Genomic DNA, 17296 nt, shown 5'->3' with positions numbered 1-17296 from the left:
TTTTTGTTTTTATCTCACTAAAGTGCCTTTGGAGAATGGAACCGTAGAAACAGAAGATAAAGGAGAGAGTTCTGTGCCCGTTCAGGTAAATCCAATTAACGTCGGAATCGAGGCAAACATTTGCCCGTGTGCCGGGTCTCCACTCGGAACATCAACCATTGCTTTGCCACCACAGATGCTGCTTGACCCACAGAGTTCCTGCGGCCTACAATTAAACATGGGCGGCAAAGTGGTAGATTTGCTGCCTTACAGCGCTAGAGACCCGGGTTCGATCCTGACCACGGGTGCTGTCTGTAAGGAGTTTTGCAAGTCTGTAAGGAGTTTGCGTGGGTTTTCTCCGGGCGCCGCAGTTTCCTCCACACTGGACAATAGACAATAGGTGCAGGAGGAGGCCATTCGGCCCTTCGAGCCAGCACCGCCATTCAATGTGATCATGGCTGATCATTCTCAATCAGTACCCCGTTCCTGCCTTCTCCCCGTACCCCCTGACTCCGCTATCCTTAAGAGCTCTATCCAGCTCTCTCTTGAATGCATTCAGAGAATTGGCCTCCACTGCCTTCTGAGGCAGAGAATTCCACAGATTCACAACTCTGAACTCTGAACAATAGACAATAGGTGCAGGAGGAGGCCATTCGGCCCTTCGAGCCAGCACCGCCATTCAATGTGATCATGGCTGATCATGGCAACGTGGAAGTTCGTTACGGGCGATCGAGGCGGGCGTGGACTCGATGGGCTGAAGGGCCCATTTACACGCATTATCTCTAAACTAAACTGAACTAGAGGTAGGGAAGGGTACAAAGAGAATGTAAGGTGTGAATAGGACAGATCATAGCAGACGATGCTCAAGGTGATGTACAATGGTTCATTGTTGGCTGAGGGGGAGATGACCACGAGAGATACAAACAGTAAAATTAATCAGGAGGACAGTGGAACTTGTCGGAGAACTGGGGGAGGGGGGGGTGATGGACTGAGGGAGGAGGGAATGCAAGGGCTACTTGAAGTTAGAGAAATCAAAAGTCCTCCCGCTGGGGTGTAAGCTGCACAAGCGAGACTCGAGGTGCTGTTCCTCCAATGTACAATACGATGCGGCAGAACGTTATGCATCCCCAGAGGTCAGCTGGTCAGCTGGTCAGCTGGTCAGCCGACAGTCACGACACACAACGAGGCGCACAAAAACTTGAAATTAAAATTAAATTTAATGTGAAAATAAAAAGATAAAGACAACGACCGTTTGCTGTCTGCCGTGTGCACAGGGCCTAAACCAGAACAAACGAACAAACAAACAAACGCAGGCTTACCCCCTGGGCAGAGGATTCTAAAACTGCCTGGGCCCTGAATTAATGTGTAGGAAGGAACTGCAGATGCTGGTTCGTACTGAAGGTAGACACAAAATGCTGGAGTAACTCAACAGGTTACTGAGTTAACCCCTCCCCCCCCCCCCCCCCCCCCCACACTGGGTCCCCCTTTGTTCTCCCACCATCCCTCACGGTGGTCTCCCCATGCCGGGTCATCCATTGTTCTTCACGGCGGTCCTCATTGTCTTCCTCTCGTCCCCCCCTCATGTTCATCGACCACTCCCACCACCGCCGAGGCTCCCACCATCGCCGAGGCTCCCACCGACGCCGAGGCTCCCACCATCGCCGAGGCTCCCACCATCGCCGAGGCTCCCACCATCGCCGAGGCTCCCACCATCGCCGAGGCTCCCACCATCGCCGAGGCTCCCACCATCGCCGAGGCTCCCATTGTCACCGAGCAGTCAGCAGGCGAGGTCGCAGTGCTCCTCAATGGTAATGGGAATGCTCTTCTTAAAGGGTTGGAGAGGCTAGATGCGGGAAGATTGTTCCCGATGTTGGGGAAGTCCAGAACCAGGGGTCACAGCTTAAGGATAAGGGGGAAGTCTTTTAGGACCGAGATGAGAAAACATTTCTTCACACAGAGAGTGGTGAGTCTGTGTGGAATTCTCTGCCACAGAGGGTAGTTGAGGCCAGTTCATTGGCTATATTTAAGAGGGAGTTAGATGTGGCCCTTGTGGCTAAAGGGATCAGGGGGTATGGAGAGAAGGCAGGTACAGGCTACTGAGCTGGATGATCAGCCATGATCATATTGAATGGCGGTGCTGGCTCGAAGGGCCGAATGGCCTACTCCTGCACCTATTTTCTATGTTTCTATGCTCCTTAATGACCGCCCGCACGTAATCGTGATGCACAATGCCGCCACGATCCTGGAGGGTTGCGACCAGCCTTGTATAATGTGACCAACCTTGACAGCTCAGGGCACGTTTCCAACAAATGTTCTCGGCCACCAGTGAATTCACAAATGAGTTCATTAGCTGCTCACTGCCGAGCACCTCAGTAATATCCTTTCATCTTCTCCCCAATTAGAGTAACACGCTGAGAACACACTGGACAGATGTGATCTGTCTGTGGGACAATGTGCTTGCAATCAGAGTAATAGCCAGCATATTCTTCCCTTTGCTTGTTTACAAAACTCCAGGATCACCTGCGCAGAGGGGAGGCATGGGTTTAGGTTTATTATTGTCCCGTGTACCGAGGTACAGTGAGAAGCTGCATGCCATCCCAACAGAACAGACATAAATACAAGTCAAACTCAAGTACAATAGATAAAGCAAAGGAGACGAGACGGAGTGCAGAATATAGTTTATAGTGTCACACAATCACACAACACAGAAACAGGCCCTTCGGCCCAACGAGCCCATGCTGACCAACATGTCCCATTTACACTATTCCCACCTGCCTGCGTTTGCTCCATATCCTTCCAAACCTACCCTACCAATGTACCTGCCCAAATCAAAGGTATTTATTCACAAAATGCTGGAGTAACTCAGCAGGTCAGGCAGCATCTCGGGAGAGAAGGAATGGGTGACGTTTCTTCAGTCTGAAGAAGGGTCTCGACCCGAGACGTCACCCATTCCTTCTCTCCTGAGATGCTGCCTGACCTGCTGAGTTACTCCAGCATTTTGTGAATAAATACCTTCGATTTGTACCAGCATCTGCAGTCATTTTCTTATACTACCTGCCCAAATGTCTTTTAAGTGTTTGTGTCACAACAAAGGGCTGGCTGTACGGAGTTTGTACGTTCTCCCCGTGACCGCGTGGGTTTTCTCCGGGCGCTCCGGTTTCCTCCCGCGCTCCAAAGCCCCACAGGTTTGTCAGTTATATCGGCTTCTGTTCATTGTAGATTGTCCCTAGTGTGTGTGGGATGGTGATAGTGTGCAGGGTGATTGCCGGTCGGCACGGACCCGGTGGGCCGAAGGGCCTGTTTCCACGCTGTGTGTCTGGAGTCTAAAGTCCACAAATGGACTGCAACGAACGGGCTGTACAACCCAGTAATTAAATTTCTCGGCCAGCGTCGTCACCAGCAAGAGTGGAGGGGGAAGTGATAATTGTATCCGCTCAGACATGACTAAGACATTGATTTGGTCGTGAAAATCATCACTGCCTTATCTAGCAGTAGAATCACAGCACAGTGATATTGAGAACCGTTATTAATAGACAGATCAATTAAGCAGAGAGTCAATGTGTATGAAGGAACTGCAGATGCTGGTTTAAACCGAAGATAGACACAAGATGCTGGAGTAACTCAGCGGGTCAGGCAGCATCTCTGGAGAGAAGGAATGGGTGACGTTTCGGGTCGAGACACTTCTTCAAACCTTTCTTCAGGGCGGCACGGTGGCGCAACGGTAGAGCTGCTGCCTTACAGCGAATGCAGCGCCGGAGACTCAGGTTCGATCCTGACTACGGGCGCCGTCTGTAAGGAGTTTGTACGTTCTCCCCGTGACCTGCGTGGGTTTTCTCAGAGATCTTCGGTTTCCTCCCACACTCCAAAGACGTACAGGTATATAGGTTAATTGGCTGGGTAAAATGTAAAAACTGTCCCTAGTGGGTGTAGGACTAGTGTTGGTGTGCGGGGATCGCTGGGCGGCACGGACCCGGTGGGCCGAAGGGCCTGTTTCTGCGCTGTATCTCTAAATCTAAATCTAAAAATTCAGACCTTTCTTCAGAAGATTAACATGGGTTTACAGACCGGTGGAAATGAGACCGACCTGTAAGTCGTCCAATTTTCTTTATGCCTGAGGAGAAATATCAAAATAAAAACAGAAAGTGCTGGAAGCATTAGGACTGGTGAATAGGAATTTAGTCAAAGAGGTGGGATTATGGAGCTTCTTAAAGGAGGGGTTGATACGTTTGGGATTGAAAGGGTATTTTTAACCACGGTGGCGCAGAGGTAGAGTTGCTGCCTTACAGCGAATGCAGCGCCGGAGACCCGGGTTTGATCCTGACTACGGGCGCTGTCTGTACAGAGTTTGTACGTTCTCCCCGTGACCGCGTGGCTTTACTCTGAGATCTTCAGTTTCCTCCCACACTCCAAAGACGTGCAGGTTTGTAGATTAATTGGCTTGGGTTTGTACACTTGGTATGAGTGTACAAGGTGACCGGGTGGTTTTCTCCGAGATCTTCGGTTTCCTTCCACACTCCAAAGTGTTCGTGTGCGGGGATCGCAGGTCGATGGGCCGAAGGGCCTGTTTCCGCGCTGCACCTCTAAGCTAAACGAAGCTGAACTAGATTTTGGGGGAAAGGCAGTTAAGTGGAGTTTTGTCACAAATCAGCAGCGGTCTCACCAGTTTGTGTTAGATGCTTGGATATTGTGCTCAGTTGCATACTTTTCAACAGTTGTCATGGTGTGGTGATGGGCGGGGGGTGGGGGGGGCACTGTGGTGCAGCTGGTAGTGCTGCTGCCTCAGAGACCGTTGGCTCTAACCTGGCAGCGGTTCGATCCTGACTTCGGGTGCTGTCTTTGTGGAGCTTGCACGTTCTCCCGATGTCCCTCCCTGTGTCCCGGGTTTGATCCTGACTACGGGTGCTGTCTTTGTGGAGCTTGCACGTTCTCGCGATGACCGATGTCCCTCCCTGTGTCCCGGGTTCGACCCTGACTACGGGTGCTGTCTTTGTGGAGCTTGCACGTTCTCGCGATGACCGATGTCCCTCCCTGTGTCCCGGGTTCGACCCTGACTACGGGTGCTGTCTTTGTGGAGCTTGCACGTTCTCCCGATGACCGATGTCCCTCCCCGTGTCCCGGGTTCGACCCTGACTACGGGTGCCGGCTGTACATTCTCCCCATGACCACGTGGGTTTCCTCTGGGTGCTCCGGTTTCCTCCCTGTGCCTCTTTTGGAGCGCGGGAGGAAACCGAAGATCCCGGAGAAAATCCATGCAGGTCGCGGGGTGAACGTACAAACTCCGTACAGACGGCGCCCGTAGTCGGGATCGAACCCGGGTCTCCGGCGCTGTGAGGCAGCAACTCTACCGCTGCGCCACCGTGCCGCCCCAAGATAGCCACAAGATGCCGGAGTAACTCAGGCAGCACCTGTGGGTGACGTTTTGGGCCCTTCTGAAGAAGGGTCTCGACCTGAAACGTCACCCATCCCTCCTCTCCAGAGATGCTGCCTGTCCCGCTGAGTTACTCCAGCATTTGGTGTCTGTCTTCGGTGTCGCTTCCGAATGCTACCTTTCCTCGACACGCCATTTGGAACAATGCTTCAGTTTCTCACATCAACCTTTCTGCGACCTCCTTAAATTGCCAATTAAAAGCAAACTTAAGGGGGCAGTTTCTTTTTTGTACCGTGGTCGTTTGAACTCATCTGCGTTTATAAATACCGCTGCGCCACAGTGCCGCCCTGCAGAGGGAGTTAAGGAGAAGTATCCTGTGACGCTGGCATTTCTTCACCTGACTGAAAGCTCGTGTTCTGTCAGCCCCTACAGGTCAGGAGACCCTCGGTCCGGAAAGACATCCTGCAGATGCACACCTACGTCGCACTCTACAAGTTTGTACCCCAGGAACATAACGACCTTGGCCTGCAGTGAGTATGTCGTTTGGCGTCATTCACGTCAACCATTGTTGCCCGTTCCTTCAGCTGGGGAATAGGTCTGAAAATATCCACCCTCGCTACCCCTGCACCGACGGAGTCCACCTCAGTGGTGCAGCAGGTAGAGCCACTGGCGCACAGACCCAGGTTCGATCCTGACCTCGGGCACTGTCCGCGTGGAGCTTTTCAAAGCTTTTCACTGCACCTCGGTACATGTGACCAAGAAGCTGGAACTGGAACTGAATTTGGGTTATTGACTCGGGTGTGAACACCTGAACTCAGGTGTAAACTCTGTGTCGAAGAGTTTTTTCATGAGGTAGAGGATGGAGGAGCAGGCAATCCTGTGCCCCTGGGTTAGAGGGTTGCAGAATGTTGGGGGGGAGTCCAGAACCAGGGGACACACAGTCTGGAGTTTAGAAGGATGAGAGGGGATCTTATAGAAACATATAAAATTATAAAAAGACTGGGCAAGCTAGATGCAGGAAAAATGTTCCCAATGTTGGGCGAGTCCAGAACCAGGGGACACACAGTCTAAGAATAAAGGGGAGGCCATTTAAAACTGAGGTGAGAAGAAACTTTTTCACCCAGAGAGTTGTGAATTTGTGGAATTCTCTGCCACAGAGGGCAGTGGAGGCCAATTCACTGGATGAATTTGAAAGAGAATTAGATAGAGCTCTAGGGGCTAGTGGAATCAAGGGATATGGGGAGAAGGCAGGCACGGGTTACTGATTGTGGATAATCAGCCATGATCACAATGAATGGCGGTGCTGGTTCAAAGGGCCAAATGGCCTCCTCCTGCACCTATTTTCTATGTTTCGAGACTTGATTTGTTTTCTTTGGAATATCTGGTGTGGAGGGGGGACAGGACAGATGTATATAAAATGATGAGAGGCGTAGATAGGGTAGACAGTCAGAACCTTCGTCCCAGGGAGGGAATGTCCAACACTAGAGGGCGTTGTTACAGGCGAGAGGGGGGAAGGTTTAATGGAGATGTTCGGGGCAAGTTTTTTACACGGAGTTTGGTGGGGGCCTGGAATGCCTCTAGTGTTGGACATTCCCTCCCTGGGACGAAGGTGGAGGCAACTACGATAGTGGCACTTACGAGGCTTTCAGATAGGCATGTGGAAGTGCAGGGAATAGAGGGATGGGGATCGTGTACAGGCAGATGAGATTCTTGATTAATACGGGTGTCAGAGATTATGGGGAGAAGGCAGGAGAATGGGGTTAGGAGGGAGAGATAGATCAGCCATGATCGAATGGCGGAGTAGACTTGATGGGCCGAATGGCCTAATTCCACTCCTATTCCTTGTGACCTTATGATCAGTTTAACAAGGCATTGTGGCGCGTCGAAAGAGGCCCGAAATAAAGGCGAGGAGCCGGGTATTTCGTGAGGTTTGGTTTTATTAAAGTTATCAGACCGGTCAAGTCTGCTGGAATGTCTCCGCGCCCAAAACCTCGTCCTTATATCCGTAGCAAAGGACCGCCCCCCCTGGACCGGTCCATTCCCGTGTCGAGGGGTCGGTAGTGGTATGGCCCGACCCTTGGGAGACGCCACAGCATCATATTTGTCAATAGATTAATGAGGAGGGACTCGGCGGGTCAGGCAGCATCTCTGGAGGACAAGGATAGACGACGTTTTGGGTCGACACCCTTCCTCAGACTGAAGAAGTGTCCTGACCCAAAACGTGGCTTATCCATGTCCCCCAGAGATGCTGCCTGACCCGCTGAGATACTCCAGCACTCTGTGTTCCAAGTAAAATTCAGCACCTGCCCTTACTCTACACACGCATCTCTTAATCTCTTTGGATGTCTTTGAGTCGGAGATGGACAGATTCTTGATGAGCATGAAAAGAAAAACTGCAGATGCCGGTTTAAATCGAAGCTAGACACAAAATGCTGGAGCAACTCAGCGGGCCGGGCAGCGTCTCGGGAGGGAAGGAATGGGTGACGTTTCGGGTCGACACCCTTCCTCAGACCGATGTCAGGGGGAGGAGGCGGGACAAAGATAGGATGTAGTCGGAGACAGGAAGACTAGTGGGAGAACTGGGAAGGGGGAGGGGACAGAGAGGGGAAGCGGGTTAGGAGGGAGAGATAGATCAGCCATGATTGAATGGCGGAGTAGACGATGGGCCGAATGGCATAATTCTGCTCCTAGAAGGTAAGAACAATCTTGTTCACTAACCGTCTATGTGGGATTTAGCAAAATCATTCTGAAAATCCAAATCCAAAATGAAAATCTATTTATGGGTTCCCCTCTCATCCACTAATACCTCCAATGCACTATGCAAACATCTGCTAATGAAAGGCAAATCAATTTTCTTTGAGATGTCCATGTTGACTATATTCAGACATATTATTGCCTTCTAAGCATCTTGATAACACATCCCTTATTATAGTTTTCACCTTGTTGTCTGACCACTGAAGTCAGGTGAACAGCTCAATAGTTTATTGTATTCTCTCTTTCTCTCTCTTTCCCATTTCTTTGATTGTGGAATCATATTCTGAAACTGCAAGAACTAGCGAGCTTTGGAAGTAGCAAACATTAGCATTCACTATTTTTACAGCCACACTCTACGAATCTCTGGGGTGTGGATCATAGTTTGTTGGGACAGGCACAAAATGCTGGAGTAACTCAGCGGGACAGGCAGCATCTCTGGAGAGAAGGGATGGGTGACGTTTCGAGTCAAGACCCTTCTTCAGATTGAAGCAGGGTCTCGGCCCAAAACGTCACCCATTCCTTCCCCCCAGAGATGCTGCCTGTCCCGCTGAGTTACTCCAGCATTTTGTGTCTATCGTCGTTTTAAACCAGCATCTGCAGTTCCTTCCTACACATAGCTTCTTGAGACCTCGAGATAACGCTAGTGATAGGAGTGGAATTAAGCCATCAAGTTTACTCCACCATTCAATCTGAGGCTGTGCCCTCTGGTCCTAGACTCTCCCACCAGTGGAAACATCCTCTCCACACCCACTCTATCCAGGCCGCTCACATTTCGGTAAGTTTCAATGAGGTCCCCCCCCACTCATCCTTCTAAACTCCAGTGAGTACAGGGCTTCAAACACTCATCGTATGTTAACCCACTCATTCCCGGGATGATTCTCGACCCCCCATCATGTTTCTGTCAATCTCCACCTTGAAAACTACCCAAGCTCAGGAGAAGTGACGTTAATAAGCCTGAACATAAGCCTAAATACTTTTAAGACAGAGTGCGGCGTTAATCTGTGAGTCCATTGCCTTCAGGGTTGGTGATGGAAATGGAGGCAACCACTGCCCTCGAATGGGAATGGGACAGGATTTGGAGCAGGGATAATGGGCGGATTCGGTGGAAGAACGGGACTGGCAGGATTGCGGCACTAATTGATCGGGGCAGAGATTCTGTCAATATTTTATTTCCCTGAGGTCGGCTCGCAAAGATGTCCGCTTCTCCAAAGCACCAACGCGCTGGGCTCGCACTGAAACGTTCCATCGTGATCCAGCAGCCCAATTACTTCAGTAGACTGGCAGTGTGAATCATTTCTGGAAGATATGAAGGGAGCGTGAAGGCGCCCAGCTTGAGGCGTCTCTTAATAATCTCGTTATTATTTTATCAGGCAAGGGGACAGGATTGTGGTCACGGACGACTCCAATGAAGACTGGTGGAAGGTAAATATCAGACGGCTTATTGGCAATCAGACTGCGGTAAATATTCAGGAGCTTACGCTGACGCCCGACAGCAAATGAAGTGAAGAGAGGAAGAGGAGGGGTTGCTATTAACCTTGTGGAATTACAGCACAGCCATTTTATTGCCAGCTGACTTCCTCAATAAAACCTTTCAATCCCCGCGGTCAAAGCAAGAATGTCTCCTTTCGTGCACAGTTTTGGCCTCCTAATTTGAGGAAGGACATCCTTGTAATTGAGGCAGTGCAGCGTAGGTCCACGAGATTGATCCCTGGGATGGCGGGACTGTCGTGTGAGGAAAGATCGGAAAGACTGGGCTTGTATTCACTGGAGTTTAGAAGGATGAGAGGGGATCTCATAGAGACGTATAAAATTATAGAAGGACTGGACAAGCTAGATGCAGGAAAAATGTTCCCAATGTTGGGCGAGTCCAGAACCAGGGGCCACACAGTCTAAGAATAAAGGGGAGGCCATTTAAAACTGAGGAGAAAAGAAACTTTTTCACCCAGAGAGTTGTGAATTTGTGGAATTCTCTGCCACAGAGGGCAGTGGAGGCCAAATCACTGGATGGATTTAAGAGAGAGTTAGATAGAGCTCTAGGGGCTAGTGGAATCAAGGGATATGGGGAGAAGGCAGGCACGGGTTACTGATTGTGGATGATCAGCCATGATCACAATGAATGGCGGGGCTTGCTCGAAGGGCCGAATGGCCCCCTCCTGCACTTATTTTCTATGTTTCTACGTTTCTATGTTTTGAAGCTTTATCTGTTGAAGATCTGAGAAAGTTTAACGCTGGTGTAAAGTTGAGCCTGACGCCATTGGAGCCATGGATGTCATTGATAGTGCCAACATTTCGCCTGAGAGTCATACGGCGTGGAAACAGGCCCTTCGGCCCAACTTTCCCATGCCGGCCAACATGCCACCAGCTACACTAGCCCCACCTGTCTGCGTGTGGCCCCTTATCCTTCTAAACCTGTCCTGTCAATGTACCTGTCTAAATGTCTGTTAAACATGGTGGACGGAGACGAGGAAAAACTTTTTCAGTCAGAGAGTTGTGAATCTGTGGAATTCTCTGCCTCAGAAGGCAGTGGAGGCCAATTCTCTGAATGCATTCAAGAGAGAGCTAGATAGTGCTTTAAGGATAGCGGAGTCAGGGGGTATGGGGAGAAGGCAGGAACGGGGTACTGATTGAGAATGATCAACCAGGATCATGTTGAATGGCAGTGCTGGCTCGAAGTGCTGCAGCTATTGTCTATTGTCTATCTCCTCCGGCAGCTCGTTCCATACACCCAAACTTCATACAGACAAGCTGTAAAAAAAAAAGGGGAGAGTGAAACTAGAGGAATGAAAAGAGTTGAGACTGCTTTCATTCACCACTTTACAATCGGGTCCTGACCTTATTACTTATTAAAATTCCAGGGTGTTATTAGGTGGAATGGAACTTGTGCTGAGCCTGCCTACTTTGAATCTAATCACTCCTGTGGGACTAGTGACACTGTGTGATATGGGTTGGCATTTATTTTAAATTATTAGCAGAGGGAGATACCAGGATCAAGGTGGGCATCCGAGATTATGAATAAAAATGAGTGATTAACATCGAGCTCGTTAATTCAGACAATAGGAGAAACAGATGGGATTATTTTTTTTCCACTTGTGTTTTGCCGATCAGATTTATGTTACTTTAAAGTTTAAATCCGGCAACACCGTTCTAAACGACTCCGCGCACAGAATGCTCATTGCCCGATTGTACGGCCTCTTGTCAGCTTCGAGATACAGCGCGGAAACAGGCCCTTCGGCCCACCGAGTCCACACCAAACAGCGATCACCCCCGTACACTAGATCTATCCCACGCACGCACACACACACACACACACACACACACACACACACACACAATCACACACACAGACACACACACATACACACACACACACTGGGCTCAGTGCAATGTCAATAAACTGTCGGGATCCAAGTTTTGTTCTGTATGTCAGCTGAACTAGAATATCAGAAAACATGTCCTGGTTCTTCAATGTGTTTGGTTTAGTTTAGAGATACAACTGGCCCTTTGTCCCACCGAGTCCGCGCTGCCCAGTGATCCCTGCCCACTCACACTACCCACAACACACTCAGGACAACTTACATTTATACCGAGCCAATTAACTTATAAACCTGTCCGTCTTTGGAGCGTGGGACAAAACCGGAGCGCCCGGAGGAAAGCCGCGCGGCCACGGGGAGAGCGTACAAACTCCGTACGGACAAGCACCCGTAGTCAGGATCGAACCGGGGACTCCGGCGCTGCGAGGCAGCAACTTTACCACTGCGCCACCGAGCCGGCCGTCTTTAATGCCCCGTGGGTCTTTCACAAGGAACCTCTGGCACGGCTCTCCTCTGCTTTGTTTCAGGGCAAGATCGGGGATCGGGTGGGGTTATTTCCCGCCAATTTTGTCCAGCGCATCCGTCCGGGCGAGAGAGTGTGGCAGTGCAACAGAACGTACCAAGGCAGCAAAGACCAGGGGCACTTGCCCCTCAAGGAGTTGCAGGTCAGTTCGCGTCTCACACGTTGCAAAACAAGATGGCGTCAAAGCCAGGCGACTCTTTGCCAGCTGGTCCCAGAGGTGGATGTGCACTGTCTTACATTGGAGGTGTACAAGATCACGAGAGGAATCGATCACGTCTCTCGCAAAATATTGTCGACATTGCTATACATTGTCTGTCTATTGATACACGGATGCTGCCCGGCTTACGAGTAACTCAGCAGGTCAGGCAGCATCTCAGGAGAGAAGGAATGGGCGACGTTTCGGGTCGAGACCCTTCTTCAGACTGATGTCAGGGAGGCGGGACAAGAAGAAAGTTATAGGTGGAGACGGAAGATAGAGGGAGGACTGGGAAGGGGGAGGGGAAGAGAGGGACAGAGGAACTATCTAAAGTTGGAGAAGTCGATGTTCATACCACCTGGCTGCAAGCTGCCCAGGCGAAATATGAGGTGCTGTTCCTCCAATTTCCCGTGGGCCTCACTATGGCACTGGAGGAAGCCCATGTCAGAAAGGTCAGACCTGGGAATGGGAGGGGGAGTTGAAGTGCTCGGCCACCGGGAGATCAGATTGTTTAACGCGGACCGAGCGCAGGTGTTGAGCGAAGCGATCGCCGAGCCTGCGTTTGGTTTCGCCGATGTAAATAAGTTGACATCTGGAGCAGCGGATGCAATAGATGAGGTTGGAGAGGTGCAGGTGAACCTCTGTCTCACCTGGAAAGACTGTTTGGGTCCTTGGATGGAGTTGAGGGGGGAGGTAAAGGGACAGGTGTTGCATCTCATGCGGTTGCAGGGGAAAGTGCCCGGGGATGGGGTGGTTTGGGTAGGAAGGGACGAGTGGACCAGGGAGTTACGGAGGGAACGGTCTCTGAGGAACACCTGTATACAGTATACTCTGTTGAGTCTCTTGCCAGGGTACGGGAATCAATACAATACGATACGATACAACTTTATTTATCCCAGGGGGAAATTGGCCAGATTACGGACCAGAAGCAGAGGTTTAAGGTGAAGGGGGAAAGAATTGTGCAGCAATTTGAGTGGTGAAAGGGTGATGGGCGGTGCAGGAAAGATGTTGTCAAGTTGGGAAAGGAGCAGAGAAGATTTACGAGGATGTTGCCAGGACACGAGGGTGTGAGCTCCAGGGAGAGGTTGAGCAGGCTGGGATTCTGTTCCTTGGAGCGCAGAACGATGAGATGTGATCTTACAGAGGTGCACAAAAATCGTGAGAGGAACCGATCGGGCAGACGCACAGAGTCTCTTGCCCAGAGTAAGGGAATCGAGAACCAGAGGACTTAGGTTGAAGGTGAGCGTGGAAAGATTTTATAAGAATTTTTTCACACAAAAGGGTGGTGGGTGTATAGAACGAGCTGCCGGAGGAGGTAGTTGAGGCTGGGACGATCTCAACGTTTAAGAAGCAGTTAAACAGTTACATGGATAGGACAGGTTTAGAGAGATATGGGCCAAACGCAGGCAGGTGGGACTGGTGTAGATGGGGCATTTTGGCCGGTGTGGGCAAGTTGGGCCTAGGGGGCTTTTCCACACTGTATCACTCTATTACAATCGCTGAACACTTATAAGTCTTTCTTTCAGCAGCAGCACTAAATACGCCAAGCCTTTTATTTTGCTTCTGTACTCTGTGTATGAAGGAACTGCAGGCGCTGGTTTAAACCGAAAACAGGCACAAAATGCTGGAGTAACTCAGCGGGACAGGCAGCATCTCTGGAGAGAAGGAATGGGTGACGTCTCGGGTCGAGACCCTTCGTCAGTCTGAAGAAGGGTCGAGGCCCGAAACGTCAACCATTCCTTCTCTCCAGAGATGCTGCCTGTCCGCTGAGTTACTCCAGCATTTGCGTCTGTCTGCACACTGTGGACAGCTTGATTGTAAATCACATATAGTCTTTTCTTTGACTGGGGAGGACACACACGAAGAGCTTTTCGCTGTACCTCAGTGCACATGACAACAATCAACTAAACAAGGTCACGACGGGGATGAACCACACCGGACAGAAGCGCCCTTCCCCAATTCCTGGCCTCCCCCCGAATAGAGGAACTCTCTGGGGAAATGCTGTGGACTTCCATTAAACTGTGGACGGAGAAATGCATCAGAAATAACCAGTGTGCTGCCTTCGATTTGCTAACTTTAGGCTTTAGAGATACAGTGTGGTAACAGGTCCTTCGGCCCGCCAAGTCCATGCCGACCTGCGATCGCCCCGAACACTAGCACTGTCCGACACACTAGGGACAATGTACAATTTCACCATAGCTAATTAACCTACAAACCCGCACTTCTTTGGAGTGGTGGTGGGGGAAACCGGAGATCCCGGACAAAACTTACGCAGGTCACCGGGAGAACGTACACCCGTAGTCGGGATCGATGCCGGGTCCCTGGCGCTGTGAGGTAACAACTCTACCGCTGCGCCACCGTGCTGCCCTGTGTCTTCTCACCTGCATCCACCTATCACTTGCCAGGCTCTGTCCTGCCCCCAACTCTCTTCCAGCTTTCTCTCCCCCCCCCCCCCCCCCCTTCTACCCTCAGTCTAAAGAAGGTACCCGACCCGAGACGTCACTTATCCATGTCCTCCAGAGATTGTGCCCGACCTGCTGCGTTAGTTACTCCAGCACTTTGTGTTGGGGTTTGTTTTTGTAAACCGGTATCTGCTGCTCCTCATATCTGCACCAGTAACCAGACTGGGATGGAGCCACGTTACCAGGTCATGGCTGGAACACAGCTAGCGTTGCCATTTAAATGTTCGACTGGTCTCTCTGGACAAGAACTTGCATCAGGCAGATGGCTCATTGCTGGGTGGGTGGAGAAGGAAGGAAGGAAGGAAGGAAGGAAGGAAGAAGGAAGGAAGGAAGGAAGGAAGGAAGGGAAGGAAGGAAGGAAGGAAGGAAGGAAGGAAGGAAGGAAGGAAGGAAGGAAGGAAGGAAGGAAGGAAGAAGGAAGGGAAGGAAGGAAGGAAGGGAGGGAGGGAGGGAGGGAGGGAGGGAGGGAGGGAGGGAGGGAGGGAGGGAGGGAGGGGAGGGAGGGAGGGAGGGAGGGAGGGAGGGAGGGAGGGAGGGAGGGAGGGAGGGAGGGAGGGAGGGAGGGAGGGAGGGATGGGAGGGAGGGAGGGAGGAAACAAACAAACTAACTTTATTGTCACATATAACAAGTACAGTGATATTCTTTGTTTTACTCACCCAAGGTAATCAAAGGGTTGCCACATAAAGGGCACCAACAAAGTTATCCCCCGCCGTGCCCCCCTTTGTTCCCCACCCCCCACAGCGGTCCCCCCTCGCCGAGCCCCCCTTTGTTCTCCCCCCCCCCCACACAGCGGTCCCCCCCTTGCCGAACCCCCCCCTTTATTCTCCCCCCCCCACACAGCGGTCCCCCCCTCGCCGAGCCCCCCTTTGTTCTCCCCCCCCCACACAGCGGTCCCCCCTCGCCGAGCCCCCTTTGTTCTCCCCCCCCCACACACAGCGGTCCCCCCTCGCCGAGCCCCCTTTGTTCTCCCCCCCCCACACACAAGCGGTCCCCCCTCACCGAGCCCTCCCTTTGTTCCCCCGCCCCCCCCCACAGCGGTCCCCCCTTTGCCGAGCCCCCCCTTTATTCTCCCCCCCCACACAGCGGTCCCCCCTCCCCGAGCCCTCCTTTGTTCCCCCCCCCACACAGCAGCCCCCCTTGCCGAGGCCCCCCCTTTATTCTCCCCCCCCACACAGCGGTCCCCCCTCGCCGAGCCCTCCCTTTGTTCCCCCCCCCAACACAGCGGTCCCCCCTCGCCGAGCCCTCCCTTTGTTCCCCCCCCTCACACAGCAGCCCCCCCTTGCCGAGCCCCCCCCTTTATTCTCCCCCCCCTCACACAGCAGCCCCCCCTCGCCCTTTGTTCTCCCCCGATTGTGCATGATGTGACCAGGTGGGCTTTGAGCCCAGCTCTTCACCGTGTCCACGAGGCGTCTCCGAGCCAGAGATGTTGACTGAAGCCCGTTGTGTTTTGCAGATCTGCGTGGGCCGTGGGGAGGAAACCGGCGGGTTTGTCAAGGTATGGAGCGGCAAGAAGCGAGGGCTGGTGCCCGCGGACATTCTGAGCGAGATCTGACTTTTTCTAGCCTGGCGGTTCAGCACGATGGCCCGGCGCCTCTGGACGGAGCGCACGCGGCCGGTGATTCACCCGACATTCAGCTCATACGTCGTGTCTGCCGCTCATCTCCACCATTTCACATCGGAGCACAGGAGAGGCGGGGGCCTGAAGAAGGCGGACTGCCACCCCGGGGCCCGTCACGCCACGCCACGCCACGCCACGCCACGCCACGCACCCTCCACTCTCGCTCATCGCCTTCGCTAACTGGTGGCACGATACCGGAGCAACTCCCTCAGTTGAACCGCGTTCAAGCATCGGCGGGGAGATGGTTGGCACCAGCGTTCCCTCCAGAGTTGTCCACTCTGCCCTTCTCTGGAACACAATGCATCTAAGAAGCACCCGGACCGTCCCTGATGTCACTTGCTATTTGTCCACTGTGGAAGCTGCAGAAAGTCGACCAGTTTCTTCACAAGAATCCCAAAGCGTCACCCATCCACGTCCTCCAGAGATGCTGCCTGACCTGCCGAGTTGCCCCAGCACTTTGTGTTTTCTACGCAAGGTTCCAGCATCTGCAGTTGCTCGTGTCTTCCCACCAACCAACACTTGGCTGATATTTCTTTGCAAACGTCTTTCGGTTTCCTAAAATGTCTTTCGTCCAATGGTGCAGGCTGGGTGATAGCAGACTGGGTACATCAGTCCATCGCCTTCACACAAATCATCCCTGATCAACGGTCAGTTTGGATCCACACCAAGTTTCAGCTGTGGGGGACCAGGAGGGGAGTCGGAGGGAGGAGAGGTGTGGGGGGGGGGGGGGGGGGGGAGAGGTCACAGTTACAAGCCCTGGATACTTTCACTTATAGAGAGTTCAACGCTCTCACAAGCAATAAAATCACTTCAGGCTCAGTTGAGTCCAGTTTAGTTTATTGTCACGTGTACCGAGGTACAGTGAAAAGCTCTTGCTGCGTGCTAACCAGTCAGCGGAAAGACAATACGTGATTACAATCGAGCCGTTTGCATTGGTATGGATACATGGCCAAGGAATCATAGTCATGCAGTAGGGAAACAGGCCCTTCGGCCCAACCTGTCCGTGCCAACCATGACGCCCCATCTAAGCTAGTCCCATTTGGCACCACATCACACTAAACATCCTACCACCGTTGTACAGGGC

The 17296-nt window shown here is 52.0% G+C and overlaps 1 protein-coding gene across 1 annotated transcript in view; it reads left to right on the top strand.

The window, feature by feature from the left end:
* Positions 1 to 16912, top strand: part of LOC144607541 (SH3 and cysteine-rich domain-containing protein 2-like) — a 69785-nt gene extending 52873 nt beyond the window's left edge. Inside the window, exons 4-8 of the mRNA XM_078424435.1 lie at positions 24 to 85; positions 5771 to 5877; positions 9472 to 9523; positions 11940 to 12077; positions 16048 to 16912. Of these exons, the coding sequence (XP_078280561.1) occupies positions 24 to 85; positions 5771 to 5877; positions 9472 to 9523; positions 11940 to 12077; positions 16048 to 16146 (458 nt within the window). The 3' untranslated portion in view covers positions 16147 to 16912. The remainder of the gene's footprint in view (positions 1 to 23; positions 86 to 5770; positions 5878 to 9471; positions 9524 to 11939; positions 12078 to 16047) is intronic.
* The last annotated feature ends 384 nt before the right edge of the window (positions 16913 to 17296 follow it).

This window comes from Rhinoraja longicauda, chromosome 29 (assembly GCF_053455715.1).
Source record: "Rhinoraja longicauda isolate Sanriku21f chromosome 29, sRhiLon1.1, whole genome shotgun sequence".
Lineage (NCBI taxonomy): Eukaryota > Metazoa > Chordata > Chondrichthyes > Rajiformes > Arhynchobatidae > Rhinoraja > Rhinoraja longicauda.
This window is presented reverse-complemented; position numbering and strand designations above follow the sequence as displayed.